We start from the raw sequence: 18,076 nt of genomic DNA, 5'->3' as shown, positions 1-18,076 counted from the left end.
AAATGGAGGGGAAAAAAAGAAAGAAAACGGAAGCTAAACTGAACTAAAACGAAAAGAGAAAGAAAGAAAAGAAATGGTCATCTTCATCTATGTGTTTGTACTAAACCTGCCACCATGTGGCACTGTGTCTACCTTTCTCCAACTCACATGATCTGAAATTTGGAGGAGTGAGAAATGAAGACAAGACAATTCAAGATGAAAAATGGGCATGCAAGAGAGGTGACAAGGAGATACCCACCTCTAGGGTGAGATCTGCTCACCTCCAAAGAGAGCCCCAACCACCTCCAGCTCATGCATCTACACTCACAGCAAGCCTGGGTGGGAGGGAGAAGAGTCTAGCTCTGAATAAAAGCTGGGGCTTGCCAAAGTACCTTAGCCTAGACAGGGCATTTTAACTTAGTCAACTCCACCATTAATAATTCAAACAGACCAGAAGGAGGGGTGCTACCTTGAAAACTCAGGCATTTCTGTTTAGAACTGGTTACATATTTGTTTGTTGGTTACTCCCAGAGTTTATACTATTCACAATAACACTGGTGAACTCATTCAGGGTTGGAGGTCAGGCTGAGTGCATACAGAAAAACCTGAAGGAGCTTTGTAAATTATGCAGCATTTTTGGTAGAGTTCATTTGATTGAAAAAGAAAAAAAATCAATACTCATACAAAGTACTTAAAAGAAAAAAAGGCAGACACATTATGGATATAACCTAGATTTCCTGTCTCCCCTGGGAAGACAAGGCTCTTGTCCTCCCTCTGTTTTGAACTTCTACTTAATGCTACAGCAAACTGCCCAACCGATGTGACGAAACCGAAGGTCCAACAGTAAAACATTAGCGAACACAGAAGAATCTTATTGACACTTCTCTGAAAAACCAAACAGCAAGCAGCATTTCTGTTCTGCTCCTCAGTGTTATCTCCTGATGCCAGGAAGGTTGATTTTCTCTTGTTTCTTTTTATCTCTTGTCACAAAGCCCCACTATTTGTCTGATAAACTCAGTTCTGGCAAGTTCCATCTAATGATAACCTGGAAAGTAGCCCTCTTTCCAGATCCTGCTTCAAAAGTGATTGAGAGTCCAGGGAGAGAGATGGTTCTGCTACAAAGGGAACTTTAGTGTGTTCTGGGGGCTTAAAGACCACCTCGGGATCTCATAGGACAACAAATTGCAAGCAGCTGATTGGTCCAGCCCACCCCAGGAACTCTGTCCAACTGCTGAAAGCAGAGTGGTGCCTTCTGTGCAGGGAGCCCACCCTGGGGCCTAGATGGGTCGCAAGAGTTTCAGTGCCTGTTCAGCAGGGTCATTTGGCTGCATGACACAGTCGCTGGAGAGCTGGACCATGGCAGATGTGCCATCTGAGCTCAGAGTTCACACAGACACACACAGAACCAGAGAGCAAGCTCTGCTTGCCCAAGGTTATCAGCAGGGGGTACACACATAAGCCACCAGCTAGAATAAAAAGAAAAAAAAAAAAAAACAAACCAAACCCTATCCTTTTTGTAAAAACCAAAATTGTGGCTGTCTCCACATGTGTGCAAACACCAGCACTAAGACACAGGGAGCTGACAGGTCACAACTCATCCAAAAGAAACTAAAGTGTCTCCAGTAATGGAACTCACAAAATGAGGCATCCATAAAATGACAGGTGGCAAGGTACTTCAGAGAATGGCCCTCCTGAAAATGTCCATGGAGAGCTAGCAAGGCATTTGCTTCCAGGCTGGTGCCCTCTGTACATGCACTCTGCAGGACAGGAAAGAACACAGCAGCACCGTGTTCAAATGCTGAGAGAAAAATGTATCAACTAAGAATATCTTACCTATCAAAGCTGTGTTTCAAAAACAGGAGAAAAACATCTTCCCAGCAAGCAAAAGCAAAGGCTGTCCATCTGGGTCTGCTTTGCAGTCACTTCCACCTGAAGAATGACTTCTGACCAACGATACCAAATACAGGAAGCCAGAAGATTTAGTGGGCAGCTGAGAACTCTGGTCCTCGGGTCGTCTCGATCCAGAACATCTAAGCCTGCAGTGACGGTGTGCCATTCCTTCCCAGGATGACGCTTAGAGGGCAAAATGATCCGCAATAGCTATCACTAAATTAAACTGTGTAAAGGTGCATAATATAGATGGTGAAATTCAGGCACTAAACACTTAAAATATGGGGAGTAAAATCTGATAGCTGTTTGCAATAAAATCTCATTCATAACAGGCTTGAAGAAAATTCAAGGTTTCATACGCTTCCACACGGTAACCAAAAAGCAAAGGCTTACCAGAGAGTCACACCAACAAAACTGTGTGACTACACCACCAGAAACATCAGCCATGGAGGAAGACAGCACAAGAGAAGAAACAGCTTGGCTGTTAAAAGCCAGAAAATAATGAAAAAAGAGAAGTAGTTTTTATCACTCAAAATTACTCTGAATATAACCAGATTGAATTATTGAAAATTTGATTTAAAAAAAAACAAAGAGATTCATGAATACGGTGCCTGCAGGAGACTTGCTTCACTTTGAAGGATGCGCATGTACTGACCATGGAGGAATGAGGAAGACAGTCCGTGCAGAAGGACAGCGCAGGTGAGCCATGCCAACAGGAGGCACACTAGTCTTTAAATCACTGGGCAATGATAAATGCCTCAGTTTGCCAAGTAGATATCATAACATAGGGGGATGCTTTTATATCAAAAGATACCCTAAGACTGTGAGAGAAGTGTATAGCATACTTTCTTACAATTACATGTTTTAGTGCTATTTTAGTTTAAGATTTGGATTTCTAAGATAGAAAAGGATATTTCAAACTATTTAAAACTATTTTCACAAAGGCTTTCGCTTCTGGTCAAAATGGATAAACAGGGAACATATCACTCAGCCTCAGGCAGAGAAGCTTCTTTTTGCAGTAGGCAGTGATAATTCAGAGACTCCGATCTGGTCAGAGTGTCAGCTATGGGCAGCTGTAGGCACTGTGGATGGGCCATGTGGACCGAGCTCCTGATATCTAAGATCAGGCAACATGACAGAAGATATGGCAGAAAGAATATAAGGACTGGAGCATGGGGAGGAGTGTTGCGAAACGCTCTCATCCAGATATGACATGGCCACTGCACTCATGAGCTCACAGTAGCTGTGTAGGTGCCTGAACGAGATCCAGCTGGTCATAATCTCAGCATATATGGGGGAGGTCTCTTAAATCCCCATTTCCACCTGAGGCGTGACTGGTAGTTAGTTGATACCTGTTAGGTGACAGGTAGTCATTTTTGTTCAGGGTGTGGAAATTCCAGGTTCCCAGAGCTCCAGTGGACAGGTGGCCCAGACCCATGTCCACATTAGCTCGACTTGATAGGATATCAAGTATGTATGTATGTATGTATGTATGTATATGATAGGATAATATATATACACACACATGTATATATACATATTTTTTTAATGCGAGGAAGAGGACATGAAATTGTCAGGGAAGTGCACTGGAGGAGCAGCCCAGGGGAAACTGGAGGAAGAATTGTGTGATTAAGTTCAAACATGTTGTATGCACCTATAAAATTCTCAAAGAATAAATGCAAGAACTTTAGAAAAGCAAAACTTGGTGTGCAGTTTATATTAAAAATCCAAGTTAAATGGGGATATGGGCCTAAGTCAGTCCTTTCTTTAAGAAAGGAAGAAAGAATACTAAATTCAAAGTCAGGAATAGAAAATCCAAATCCGAAATCCATAGGACAAGGAGTTTAAACAAAGAAAGTAAAATGCTTCCAAGCTAGTTCTCCGAAAATGTCTACAAAACTGATAAGCTGAGTCAACATGCTACCTCATACTTTCTTCTGGATCTTTGAAGGGCTTGGGTTTGACATCTTATTTATGACCCACTTTGAGCAAATCTTTCCTTTCAGTGGTGGGTATGAATCATAGCTGCTTTTTCCTCCTGCATGTAAACATCTAAAGTGCACATTTATAGTCTTCAGAAGTTGCCATGGAGGGGAGGGACATTTAGCAAGTCATGTGCTTGATATTGATTATTCATGAAGAACCTCAACTCAACAGAATGCAAGTGGGTCACCAGGACTGTGTCAGAAATTTCCACAGACCCCTCAGCAATGTGTGGACAGACAAGGAGCATAAAAAAAATGTTTGGCACAATTAGTCACTGGTGAAATATGTATCTCAACTCTCCCAAGTATGTCAACTTACACACGTGAATAAAGTCATTCAAAGAGTTGGCAAGGATTCAGAGAGACTGAAAACCTTTTACACATGGATAGAAAGTAGACTTCTAAAGCTATTACTGAAAACAGTTTGGCAGGTTAAACTTTTAAAACAATCTGATCAGGGAGTGGGCACTGCACAAACATGAGGACCTGAGTTCAAGTCCCAGAAGCCACCTAAACAACCTGGACTTTTTAATGTGCACATAATCTCAGCCCTGGGGAGGTGGAAACAGGTGGGTATGTGGGACTCCTGGCCAGCTAGCCTAGCCTATGTGGTGAGTGACAAGTCAATGAAAAACTCTGTCCCAAAAAACAAGGTAGATAGCTCCTTAGAAATGACACCCAGACTTTGACCTTTGGCCTTTGCATACACATGACCCCTCCCCCCCACATATACCACATACCTACCATATGGCCTAACTACATGAGATACCAGATATGCCCCAAAACACTTGTGCACAAAGGCTTAAAACATCTTGTTGACAGTATCTCCAAATCTAAAGCATCCAAATGTCCATCATAGTAGGATGTCACAGAAATCACAGCATAGACTCACAGTCTCACATTACTCTGCAACAAATGATTTATGTGGTGATGCTAGAGTTCCAATCCAGAGCCTGGCCATATTGGCCCTAAGTAAACTACTGATACAGGCTTACAGTATGAACATATCTGAACATCTAACTTAGTGAAAGTTGTCACAAAAGTGCTCACACTTTAACATTCACATACAATATCTTTGAAAGTGAAAATAGAAAGTGAAATTTTGGTTGTGGAAGATTAGGTGAGGTAGGAGGGTCAGAAAAGAGATCACAAGGCATATGGAACTTTCTAGAATGATACTTAATCTACTCAGTGTTCTCACGTGTGTGTGCACACTTATGTAAAAATTGACTGCATGTACAATGTGAATCTGTACAGTATATCTCAACCAAGTTGTTAACCATAGTCTTTCAAGTCTTGATATTTTAAGAGTAAAAACAGTAATTATCAACATATTTAATATTGATTTTAAATCACAAAGCATTTTGGTAATCACAAAAACAACAACAACAACAACCAGCAGTAAGGGCCCCTGAAAAGACTATTTGTTGGGCAACTGAAAACATCCTTCAACTGAGTGGCCTCCAGAGGCTGAAGGACCTACTGGTGCTCTTTTGTTACTAAGACTATTTCACTATAGAACCATCTTTGGTCCCCATGTTTATATCTGGCTTACTAATGGCCAGCAGTGTGCCCAGATGCTTTGCAGGCTGGGACTCTAACAACATTGAACCTTGTTAGGGACTCAAGGCCTAGCTCAATGTGCCCCACCCTCAGAAGTAAATGCTCTGACAAGCGTGACACCCAGCTCAGCTAACAAAGCTCCTCCTCTGTCACCTTCCCATGGCCACACCAACCCACCACCAGGGCCAGCCTGTGGGCCTGCAGACCATGGCCAACCCCAGCTCACCTTCATTGCCATCAAGCAAGAGAGCACTCAACACAGCCTGGTGGGCAAGATTGTCAAGTGCTTAAGGTAGAAGGGGTTCCACCTGGTGCCCATGAAGCGCCTTGTGGCTTCTGAGGCACACCTGAAGCAGTACTACGTTGATGTGAAGGACTATCCTTTCTTCCCAGGGCTGGTGAAGTACATGAACTCAAGGCCTGTGGTGGCCCTGGTCTGGGAGGGGCTCAGTGTTGTGAAGACAGGCAGAGTGATGCTGGGATAGGTCAATCCAGCTGAGTCTAAGCCAGGTACCATTCGAGGGGATTTCTGCATTCCATTTGGAAGGAACACCCTTCATGGCAGCAATTCAGAAGAAAGTGCTGAGAAAGAGATCAGCCTGTGGTTTAAGCCTGAAGAACTGATGGACTACATGTCTTGTGCTCATGACTGGGTGTATGAGTAGAGATGGATATGCTAAGGTCCTTTTCAGCATTACTGATGGATCCCTGGATATAGCTCTTCATTCCACTGAGTGGTACTCACAGGGATGGGTTCCTGAGCCCCTACAGATGTAAAGCTTAACAGATATTCACAAACCATCTACATCCATATTAAGATGCTACGATAGTTGCCTGCCTTCAGATCATCTCCTGATTTCTTACAAAACATCATATAGTATCATTATTGTAAAATAGTTGTGGTGATATATTGTGTAGGGGATGACAAGGAAATTAGTCTGTCCACAATCTACATCACTGAACAAATTTTCCCAAATAGTTTCAAGCCTTAGCTGGGTGAGTCATACTTGGAAGTCCTTATAGAGGGAGCAGCCATGTGGCACACTCAAGATTCAGCTTTTGACTGAAAAAAAAAAATGGTCCAACAAATGGAACAAGGAAAACAATTACTACTCATTTACTGCTTTTTATTCCTGGAAATTTAACTTATGCATGAGCTTATATTCATTTTATGCATTTAACTCAGAAAATGGGGACAATTAAAAATTTTAAAATCAATAAAATGTAAAACCAAAATAACATAAATAGATTTTTACTGATATACTGGAAGTCATTAAGGCAATTTATCTTGCATGTACCACATTAAACTTTCCAAAATCCTTCAGGATGATTTAGTTCCTGGGTAGTAAAAAGAATTTACATTTCTTATTTATATAGTGCCCTTTCCTATTTCTTTCTGAAATTATCAAAGAAGTAGACTTCTCGTTTAGTATAAATAAGAGGGGCGGGAAAGATACAAGTGGATGCAACACTTCCTAATGCTGGGCACTAGGGAGGTGTCTTTAAGCTATTCAACAGGCTGCAGTGTGCCTACACTGCATCCATGCTGGGTGTGACTCCTTTATCTTTGTATGCTCTGGTGGGACAGATACAAAACAGTCTGGTGTGGTAGAACTTGGCAAGAATGGCAGTGGGCAGCTGGCGTGAGAGCATTCTGACTCTCACTAATCAGCTGCATTATCTTGAATCTCAGCTGAAGAAATGAGGGGGTTGAGAGAAATGACCTTCCAGACTAGATCCTGTCTTGAAACACTCCATGTTAGGTGTACGAGATTTGCAAACACAAGAGAAACCAGGTGCAGCCATAGAAGGTGACAGATGCCAACCATCAGGATCAGGGAACGAGATCAAAACAGGGAGAAAGGGTGAAATTAAGAAGCAAACAATGAGCTGGGCTGACCTGTGGGGCCGGAAGTTGCAATGGAGATTCCTAAGAGGAAGTTGGTTTTGTGCTGTGCTCATGCATTGTGGGGAAGGAAGGACACGAAGGGAAGGAGACACAGTGTGTCACAGAAGGATCATTGAGGAGCCAGGAGTTCACTTGAGCTTTTCTTGGCTCAAGGTAGCTTGTGGCTCAACTGACGATTTAGTCATCTGAGAAAGGGCCTTCCAGAAAGTGAAGATAGTGACCAAGCTATCTGGAAATTGAGGTCAGAGCCTTCATGTCATAGAGAAGAGGAGGCTGCTTGCTTCCAATGAAGTGTGTGTCTAGGAGGACAAAGCTCTACAGATCCAAGCAGGAAGGCTCACAAAAGAGAAGAAAGGGAAAAAGGACGGGTGCTGGGAAAGAGCCAGCGTCAAGATAGGTATTATTTCCAAACATGACAGGGGAGTTGCCCAGTATGCATAAGACCTGCACAAGATCAAGCCAGACCAAATCCAGGCACATATGGGGGTCCGGGAGGGGTGCTGCTCACAAGGACTTATCTCTAGCTAAGAAAGTATTGGCAACTACTGGGCACCAAGTTTATTGATGAAGAGATACAGGTGCAGCTGCATGTCCAGCTGTGGATAAGGTAGTTTCTGCTGAACTGTTGCACCCAGGACAGCAGGATCTGTACAGAAAACACAGAAGGAAAATCGGTAGGCATGTGTAAGAGACATTTGTGGTTCAGGTTCTGGGCAGACAGGGGTGTGCTAACTCTAGAAGCTGGAGAGACGGAGGGAGGGATAGTGGGAGGGAGGGAGAGAGGAAGGGGAGCAGACAGACAGACAGAGATATAGAAACAGAGAGAAAGACAGAAACACCTGATGTTCAGGTTCAGGTTTAGGGTAGACAGGGGTGTGCTAACTTTAGAAGCTGGAGAGAGGGAGAGAGAGGGAGGGAGGGAGGGAGGGAGGGAGAGAGAGGGAGGAAGGGAAAAAGAGAGATAGAGACAGAGAGAACGGAGTTCTGGAAGAAAAGAGCAAAGACGTAGAGTGCTGTGCCTAGATCCCACCTGAGACTTCAGCTGCACCCACATAGGCACTGTGAAGATTTCAGTGACCTAAGTAAAGATAAAAGAACAAAATTTGCATTTGGGTTGCCACTCAACTAAATTATTCATAAGAACAAGCAACCAATAAATCATCAGAGAAACCTAAGAGAATCCGAGTTTCTAAGTGCTGACTATGCCCAAGATAAAGTTGGACTTTAACACGAGGGAAGAAGCCTACAGCCAATCCTCAAGGAGAAAATGAGTTGACATGGACTGACAAGGAGGGACACTGGGATGTTAGGACCAACAGACAAGGGTCTGCAGTGGCTACATAATGCAGTTCATCAAAGAGAGAAAAAGGATGCTTACCATAGATGAAGGAGCACCACAGCTTCCAACAGGAAGCCAGGAGCAAGAAGAAGCAACAAAGTAGAAATTCTAATAACATTTTAAAAGTAGCATCAAAAAAAAAAAAAAAAAAAAAAAAGGTCTGAGTGAGCCAACAGCAGAATAGAGAAGTAAAAGACGTACCAAAGGTGAGGCTAGAGCAACAGTTATAGCCAAAGATGAGAAAAAAAAAATAGAGACAAAATCTAATGACTGTCTGTTGCAGATTTTTCTGCAGTCTGACGAACTATGTCAGTCCTCATTTCTCAAGATCCCAACAACAGAACCAAGTAGACTCACCGCAGTTCACCCTGGGGTACCATTGTGTTTACTAGGCTTACTCATAGGACTTGGATAAGGAGTGGCTGACAGGAGAGGGGTGACATGCAAAGAGCTGCGTTGGGAAGGCCGCACCCAGCATGGACAATGGCTCCCTTGTGTCTGTGTAGATGGAGCACCCTTCCCCTGTGTTCAACAGCCTATATACGCTACCCTTCCATGAGATGGCAAGGCCAGTGCAATTCAGGTAGAACTGCATGCATCTGGTGGGCAGAGATGGCTGGATAATCAGAGGAGGGTCTGTTAGTCAGTGTTCTATTGCTGCAAAGAGATACGGTGACCACAGGCACTCTTATAAAGGACAACAGTTAACTGGGGCTGGCTCACAGGTCAGAGGTTTAGTCAATTATTATCATGTTGGGAAGCATGGTGGCACGCAGGCAGACATGGTGCTGGAGAGTAGCTGAGAGTTCTACATCTGGATCCTCAGGGAGCAGGATTGAAAAGTGAGCTACTAGGCTTAGCTTGAGTATCTGAAACTTCAAATCCCATCCCAGTGACTCACTCCCCCAGCAAGACTATGCCTACTCCAACAAGGCCACACCTACTCCATCAAGGCCACACCTATTCCAACAAGGCCACACCTACTCCAACAAGGCCACACCCACTCCTACAAGTCCACATATATGCCAACAAGGCCACACCTACTCCTACAAGTCCACATATATGCCAACAAGGCCACACCTCCTACTAATGCCACTCCCTATGGGCCTATGGTGATTCATCAGAACCACCACAGGGTCCTGTAATCCTACCCTATTCTCCTTCTGTGGCAACAGTCCACAGAGCAGAAGGTGATGGAGCAGATGTTGCACACAGGCACAGTGGATCGCATGAAGGGCAGCAGTTGGGCCTAAAAGATGGACCTTACAAGAGGTTCAAAGTCTCATTGAGTAACACACACACTTGTCACCCTGACAAACAAAGAATGAGACAAGAAAAAAAAATTGAACAGACAGCAGCTACAAAGTTTCCAAATATGTTGCATTTAAAGATTCAAGGTAACCCCTAAACTACTAGCAGGGTAAACATAAACAAAATTAAACTTGAGTACATGACTGGTGAATATGGAAACTCAAAGACACTGATGCAGTCCTGAAAATAGAGAGAGAAGATGATATATGGCAGACAGGGAACAAGAATTCCAACAGTTTTGTGTATGGAGGGGGAGAGCGCACGCGAGGGGACGGGGGAGAAGACCTAAACTCAGTAGAAGACAATCCTTAAAGTACCAAAAGAAAAACAGAGTCCTGTCAAACTGGAATTCTGCTCCTGAAAAAAAAAGAGGGTATGATTCCTGCTAGCCACATTTTTATACATCCAGGTTCTTTTGAAGCAAACCATGGGGTTTTTTTTCTAAGTACATTTGTAAATACATGTGCAGGAATTTTATTAGCAACATTGTAATACTATTTACCTTGGTTAATAAATGTATCCTTCTACCTGAATTCCAGATATACATGTATGTGTACCTGTGTATCCAAGCCCACACAAGAGTCAAAATTCAGGCTCACATCATTCCACAAAATATCATCTGATTGTTCCAAAATGGTTTCCATTAACACATGTTTTTTTTCCACCCAGTGTCAAGGGGAACAGACACACACATGAGCCAACACGGAGTATCTTTTCTACCCCATCCTCCTGGCAAAATAAGCACTGGAAGCAGAAAGTAAATAGCTTGGTAAAAAATTTCACGTGTCATGTCAGAGATGACAGGGATTAGAGAGTGGCAGAGAGAAGGCTGTCATTGCAGAAACCCTCAGGGAGTTGTGTAAGTGGCTTGGATAACCAAACTGTTAAGGACCCTACAGTGAAGCAAACAAACAAACAAAAAGCCAGACATGGAGGTGAACTAATGTCTTGATGCTCTGACATAACTGAGTTTCTGTGAGCAAGCTTTGGATAGCTAACTCCACGGCTTCTAGAGATGGAGGGCTGATCAACCACCATTGCTTTGATGCTAGTGTGAGACTGACAACACAGGGCCACAAGTGAAGTCGCTCTTTTAGAAAAGCTGTCAGGTATATCCAGCTTTCTGACATTGCCAAAGGACATTATCATCTACACATTCACACTAGAGAGCCATACAAACTGTGAGTGCTCCACCACGGATGGATTTCCACCCCCTCCCCCTCCTCAAGAACCAGGAAACAACATGGAAGATAAGGCAGAAGGAATTAAGAACTAGAGGATGGGGTTGGGAATTCTGAGACATGCTGTCCTCTGGGTATGCCATGGCTTTTGCACATACAATTCACAGTAGCTGTATAAGAACTGCACAAGAGAGACCCAATTAAACTGCAAGCATAGCTGGGGAAAGGGTTCCCTAGCCAGCCCCTAGCAGAGGAGCCATACAGCTGATGGCTACTGTGGGGAGGCTAACTTTTCCTAAGCGGTGTTGGCTTCTAGAGATTGCCAGTGCCACAGTAATTGGCCTCACATTTATGCCCAGACAAGAAGTATTAATTGGACCCATTGTGTTATATAAAAGAAAGCAGTGGGGTCCAACATGAAGTTGGGAGAAAGGGAGTTGGAGGGGCAGGGTAGATACGACCAAGATACATTGTATGCATGTATAAATATTTTAAATAATAAATTTAACATATTTTTAAAAGAACGGTGCAATCAAGTTATACAAACAACTACTGGAATGATCATAGTGTGGGGCTGGCCTGCTAGTTCAGTGGGTTAAGTATTTGCTGCACGAGTGTCAAGAACTGACTTTATATCCCCACACCCAAGTGAAATGCCAAGTGCAGTTGTACGTGTCTACATCTCAAGTTTTGGAGAAAAGGGTTGCTATTGTGGACAGGAAGATCACTGATCTTTCTGGCCAGCCAGTCTAGCCAATCAGAACTATAGATTCAGTGAGCTAGAGATGCACTAAATAAAGAGAAATACAACTAAGATGGAGAGGAATAAATGAAGGCATTCCACATTGACCTCCGCATATGCACCCAGTGTGCGTGTGCATGTGTGCACACCTCATGTTTTAAGTAAAATTATGAGTTTTTGTTGGGACATAGACATGGCTGTCCTGAGTTTCAAGCAGTCCAGGGCCTCAGATAATACAGGCCTGAGAGAAAACAAACAAACAAACAAACAAAAAACAGCACAATAACACCAAAACACCTCCACTAGAGCCATGCTTTCTCCTTAGTCCTGAGGAGGAAAGGAAGTCCTCTTTGGTTGGAATTTTCCTCCACTGTCTCTGTCCCGCTCAACTTTTTGAACAGGTGTCTTGGAGTTTTATTGCTGTGAAGTGACACCATGACCACGACAACTCTAATAAAGAAAAACATTTAACTGGGGCTGGCTTATAGGTTCAAAAGTTTAGTCTATTGTCATCATGATGGGAAGCGTGGCAGTGCCAGGCAGACATGGTGCTGGAGAAGGAGCTGAGAGTTCTACAGCCTAATTCCCCAGGCAGTAGCAATGAGAGTGACACTGGGCTTGACTGAGCATTTGAAGCCTCTGAGCCCACCCCTCTAGTGGCACACTTCTTCCAACAAGGCCATGCCTTCTAATAGTGCCGGTCCCTATAAGCCTATGGAGGCCATTTTCATTCAAACCACCACAGCAGGGGAGAGTGTGGTCCTGCAGAACTGAAGCTGTGTAGCTTTCAGTTCCCTCTTTCTGCTGCCTACAAAACTCAATCTTGCTGCCTTCCTTCAAGGCTCTTGTAAGTTTCCAGGAGCCAATAACAACCCAGGATGGGCTATGGCCTGGATCAGACCATAGGCAGCCTGTCCCTGTCAGTCCACCCTTGGCTCCCTGCACAACAGCCCTAGTTGCTATCAAGCGCTCAGTGAACCCCAGGCACAAGCCAGTTCAAGAGTGACTCTATGACTCCATGGGAAATACTTACCTACCATTCCATACCGCCTTATTTTGTGCGCTTTACTTCTCTGGAGCACTGGGTCCTTCCCTCTGTGGCCCTCAGCAGATGGTCAATTGTCTCACATTTTGGACCATACAAAAGGTACAACAGTGAGCTTTTGGATCTTAGCCCTGGAGACCATTGAGCAGCCACCTACAAGACAAGGTGTCCCTCCACGACTGTCTGCATTGAACCAGGAGATGGCCCAGTCTGGAAAGTGTCTGAAGACATGAGTTTGAGGCAGACACAGACAAATCCCTGAGCAGCAGTTCTCAACCTGTGTGGATTGCAACCCCTTTGGCCAACTTCTCTCTCCAAAAATATTTACATTACAATTTGTAACAGTAGCAAAATTACAGCTATAAGTAACAAGGAAAATAATGTTCTGGTTGCGGGTCACTATGACGTAAGGAACCATAGGAAAGGGTCGAGAACCACTGTCCCTGAGGCTCACCAGCCATCCATTCTAGCGTCCTTGGAGAATTCCAGGCAACTGAGAGATCCTCTTTCAAAGACTGATCATACATGGTGGCTGAGAGGTGTTCTCCGGCTTCCTCATGCACTATCACATATGTGCCCAGACATACTTAGGAGCACACACAGACCACACTGCATAAGGGAATCCATTGTGGTCATCTCCCAAGGTGACTGGGAACAGTGGCTACAGTGGAAGCAACTTTTTTCAAACTTCTAAGAAAGTGAACTTATATTATTAAACTTTGTATTTTATTAAGAGACATTGTAACCTAATGGTCCCAACAGTATTGTGCATTTGTCCACGGCCAAGACCCTCTGCTAGTTTGTTTTTATTCAGGAAAGGCACCTTATAATTCTCAGCTCCACCATTGCCATTTGCCTAAGTGGGCTCTTCTCTGAGAAGAGAAAGAATTACCATCTTTCTCCATAGCTCACATAACCTCCCCTTTGGGCAATGGAGGGCTGCCACAGACTTCAGACCATGAGAGGCGGAGTGATGGGAACTCCAAGGGAAAAAATGTCACTGACATTCTTCTTACCCAGCGCTTCATCCATGGGGTGTAGCCAGAGATGCATTTGTGACACGAATGATGGATTGATTGTGACTTATTACTGAGTTAATGGGGTTGATGAACTGAGCATCGGGCAGACACACCACAAATGAATGGGCTATTCCTTGACTTGTGACTAAGGGGTTCTCTGCCTAGCACCTTCTAAGTGCTGCTATGTGTTCCAACACTTCCAGGAAGGTTTTATTGGTGTCGATACCCTGCAGTCCAATTCTGCCAAAAAGGCACTTTGCCACTGGAACCAAAGGCCTTTTTCCCCCCAAAGAAATTATTGAATGATCTTCTGAACCACACAGATGTCTCTACTCTATAATCACCGATGTGTGGAACTTTATTATTTTTTAATTTAAAATCTTATAATGTCAGCCATTATGGATTAAAAAGGCATTTTATCTGGATATTAAGGTGAATGTGGAACCGGGAACTGATCAAATCATATAGTTCATGAGAACAGAGATCAGTCACATGACCTGCTGATTAAAATGTTTCATCCAGATCTAATAGCCGGTAAGTGACAGCAGCTCCTCATCTGAAATAAAAGTGTACTAAGGCCATAGCTCCCACTTATATCAGTGTAACAGCCATGGCTTCCCTCAGCCACCACATGACCCCAGTGTTACTACTGACCCCAACACACAACAAGACAATCCCAATGACATTTTCCTAACATGCCAATAGCCACATGTCTGCAATGTATATGCAAGTTTAGTCATAGCAAGCACAAGATAATAACTTGTGTTTTCACAAGTGTAGATTCAGGCTGCATACCAAATACTCCACAGTAGTTATATTTAAATTAAGAACGAATTTAAACACTTTGAAATATTTGGCAAGTCTGTATTGGTGTGTTCTACCCTGGGTATCCAGGTAAACAATTTGCTCACAACTGCTCACAAGACAACTACAGGTGATTGAAACAAACAAACAAACAACAACAAAAAGCAAAAACAGGAAGCCTCGGTGCTGCCAAGGGAAGACGGAAGCTCAAGATGCGTGTGGAAAGAACCTGGATCTTTAAGTGTAGGAAGTAGACTTGTCCAACCTTTGAGCTCCTAGAGGCTTCTGCTAAGGTTCGCAGTCCCCGCATGCTCCCTTTCTCTCTACCTCACCAATTTCCTAGGAATAACTGCAGGCACACACACTGGTCCGTTAAAGTTAATGTAGCACGTGTCTGTGCCACTGACAAGAGCGCGAAGCCTCGTTAGGAGCTCCAGCCTAGAAGAGCTGACTCAAGGGCTGTGCCTCCCGCAGACCTATCCTTCCAGAAAACTCAAATGAGGCCAACAGCTGCATCCACTAGACCTGGACCAGCGAAGACCAGCAACACAGCATCTCCAAGCCCAGGATAACCCAGAGCAGGTGTGCACAATGAGCCCTTTTCACTGGCTGCCTCTGGGTCTGTTAAACATCACACATTCTAGAGAACCCACGCCATTCATCATCTGCTGTCTCCACTGAAGGACCTGGCGGAGCTAGGGAGGGACGCATGGCAGCTCTGACTGCATGAAAGTCTCCATCAGCTCTTTAGACGTGAGCAATAGTCCCCTCCCCTCAGATGCCTGTCTCTTACCTTATGGCCTTTCCCAGGAGGACACCTGACATTGTTGGAGGCTCCGGCTGTTTGATTCATGTCCGCGAGAAGTTGGGGGTCTGGACACTCTACCTTGCAAACTTTGTGGGCGCGTGGAGGCTGGCAATACAGACGCGCGCCTCAGGGAGACTTCCCTCTTCAGGCAGAGACCTGTAATCCAGGCTTCTGTGAGCCCTCTTGCCTGATGCCTTGAGATCCGCAGCCCAGAGCCCTAGGAGCAGCTGTCCGCACCCTGGAGGGAGCCCTTGCCGGCGCCAGGCGCTTGTGAGGGTTCTCTGTCCAGGGCTGCCTCGCTGGGAAACAGTCCAGGTCTCTCCAAACCAGAAGTGGGAGCAGCTCCAAGAGGACTCGAGGAGGAGCGAGAAGCTGGGTGGGGAGAGCGGGATGTCCACGCAGCCCTGCCCTGCGCCAGGGGCGGGGAAGCCACGACAGCCGCCTGCACTCACGCGCCACCCGCCGAAGCCACGCGGCTGGGACTCCAGCGCAGTCTCTGCAAGGCCCCCCAGACCCACAACTGCCGGGACTGCAAGTGCAGCCGTCACGCCCCTCAGCGCGGGCTTAATTAAGAAAAAGCAACTCTAAGGGGGCGCGCTCCCCTGCAGCTCCTGCTGCTTGCTCCAGGCGCCAAACCCGGGGATGGTCGGGAGGTGGCATGCGAGGTTCTGCCAGGAGCCACTGCACTGGTGAAGGCGAGAAAGTGGAGGGGGGCGAAGGCGGAGCAAGGCTGACACGCAGGGATCCTTGGCAAGGTTCCTAAAAACCACAGCGAGGGATATAGCCTCCTTTCCACGCCGCATGCGTGCGCTCACCGGGGCAGGTGGGCTTCATTTGCCTGTATCCGCTTTGATGGGGTAATAACTGAGGAGAGCAGTGGACGCACTACTTTTTTTTTTTCCTGTGAGTTAAGTCTTTGCAGTTGACTAACCCTCCCTCCCCGTGTGAAGCCCTGGTTTAATTAGACAGCGTTTGGACACAGGTAGGAGTAATCCCCGCCCTTGAGAATGCAGGCACACAAACCAAGAAAGCGCGGAGGAGGCTTCTAGAGACCGCATTGCAACATCTTAGAACCATAGCCCACACTGTGGACCAAAAGCACATTTAGGTACAGCTGGATTAATGAGCAAAATGTTCAGGGTTTTGTTTTGTTTTCTAGATTTTTTTTTCACGCATGGTTAGTTGGGTTTGAATAATTCTGGGTGGAATACCAAAGCACACAATTCAGCTTCATTTCTGACCCCCAAATTCGTAATTGGATCGTGCATATAGCCTGCAGGAAGACTTTAGGCTCATAAAGGGTCCGGAATACCCTTAGCCTTTAGGCACTTTGGTACAAACCCACTCCTTAGGGCGCCCTGCTAAGAGTGGTAAGGGGCAAGTTCCCTTAGCTCTTCAGTTAGTCTGATTACGTTAAGCCTCACCCCCCCCCCCCAGCTTCCCCTACAAACCCCTTACCAGGCTCCCTTTCCAAGTTCATGTGCGTGATGAAGCTGCCTTTGAGTCAACCGTACTCCTATAAGTAATTCCAATAAGCCCATCGGTTCACCAGGACGGGGTGGGGTGGGGTGGGGTGGGGTGGGGAGTCTTCAGTTATTTGTTGAAATCATTTTGCTATTTATTTATTGTGCCCAATTCCAACTTAGGATAACCAACCCCTCCTTTATTTGTGTCTTCACATTCAAAAGCAGCTCCATCAGGCACTGCAGTGGGCAGTTTGTCGTCAGCTGGTGGTTAGAATCTGCTTTACCACTTCCATTTGGGCATCTTTGAGCAATTTTTTTTTCTCTCTGTTGATTCTTGCATCTCTGAGGTAGGGTTCACAGTGCTGCTTTTCAAGAAAGATGGGAGTCTGGGAACCAGTGATGCAGAGAAGGCCCCGGCATTGGTCCATCAGGGCAGGGACTGGCGGACTGGCCACTGGCCAGATCACCACAGTTTACATGGTCCATCCTTTCAGCCCTCATCTACTCCTGTGTACTGATTTGTGGGGTCCCATGTGAGTACCAGCACCTCCGTTCTGCCCTCACACACTCTGGACTGCACTCAGTTGCTCTAGGGGGATAGAGCCTTGGGAAGGATCAGGCAGGCAGTAGGCAGTGGCTCAGACACTCACCAGGAACTCCAGGCTGGGTCAAGTTGCTCTTCAGAAGCATGCTTTATCTACTAAACTTAGAGGTTTCAAAAAAAATCCAGGAAAAAGATATCAAAGTCTAGTGACTTTCCATCAGTTTCTTGAAGGTCTATTGGATTTTGATATAAACAGTTACCATTTCAGGAAAATGGGATTCATTCTTACTCCGTGTCACACACTTATTACTGAAAGTTCTACAAAGTGGAACTTCTCCTGAAAGTTGGTCCGTCTTTCCAATGCCCAACCCCGACTTTTTCTCTTATGGTAATGTGCACAGAATAAAACAACCATCTGTTGTGACAGGCTCACACCTTTGCACAGCTAATGCTCCAATAAAAGTTATAGCACATCCATGCTGCACACACAG

General features: G+C 45.1%; 1 protein-coding gene across 1 annotated transcript in view; it reads right to left on the bottom strand.

Annotated features, from left to right (window-relative positions):
- DPP6 (dipeptidyl peptidase like 6) overlaps window positions 1-15,861 on the bottom strand; it is an 830,087-nt gene extending 814,226 nt beyond the window's left edge. Inside the window, exon 1 of the mRNA XM_084787789.1 lies at window positions 15,561-15,861. Within this exon, the coding sequence (XP_084643915.1) occupies window positions 15,561-15,620 (60 nt within the window). The 5' untranslated portion in view covers window positions 15,621-15,861. The remainder of the gene's footprint in view (window positions 1-15,560) is intronic.
- Window positions 15,862-18,076: the final 2,215 nt, after the last annotated feature.

Source organism: Acomys minous, assembly GCF_964271855.1.
Source record: "Acomys minous genome assembly, chromosome: 6".
Classification (NCBI taxonomy): Eukaryota; Metazoa; Chordata; class Mammalia; order Rodentia; family Muridae; genus Acomys; species Acomys minous.
This window is presented reverse-complemented; position numbering and strand designations above follow the sequence as displayed.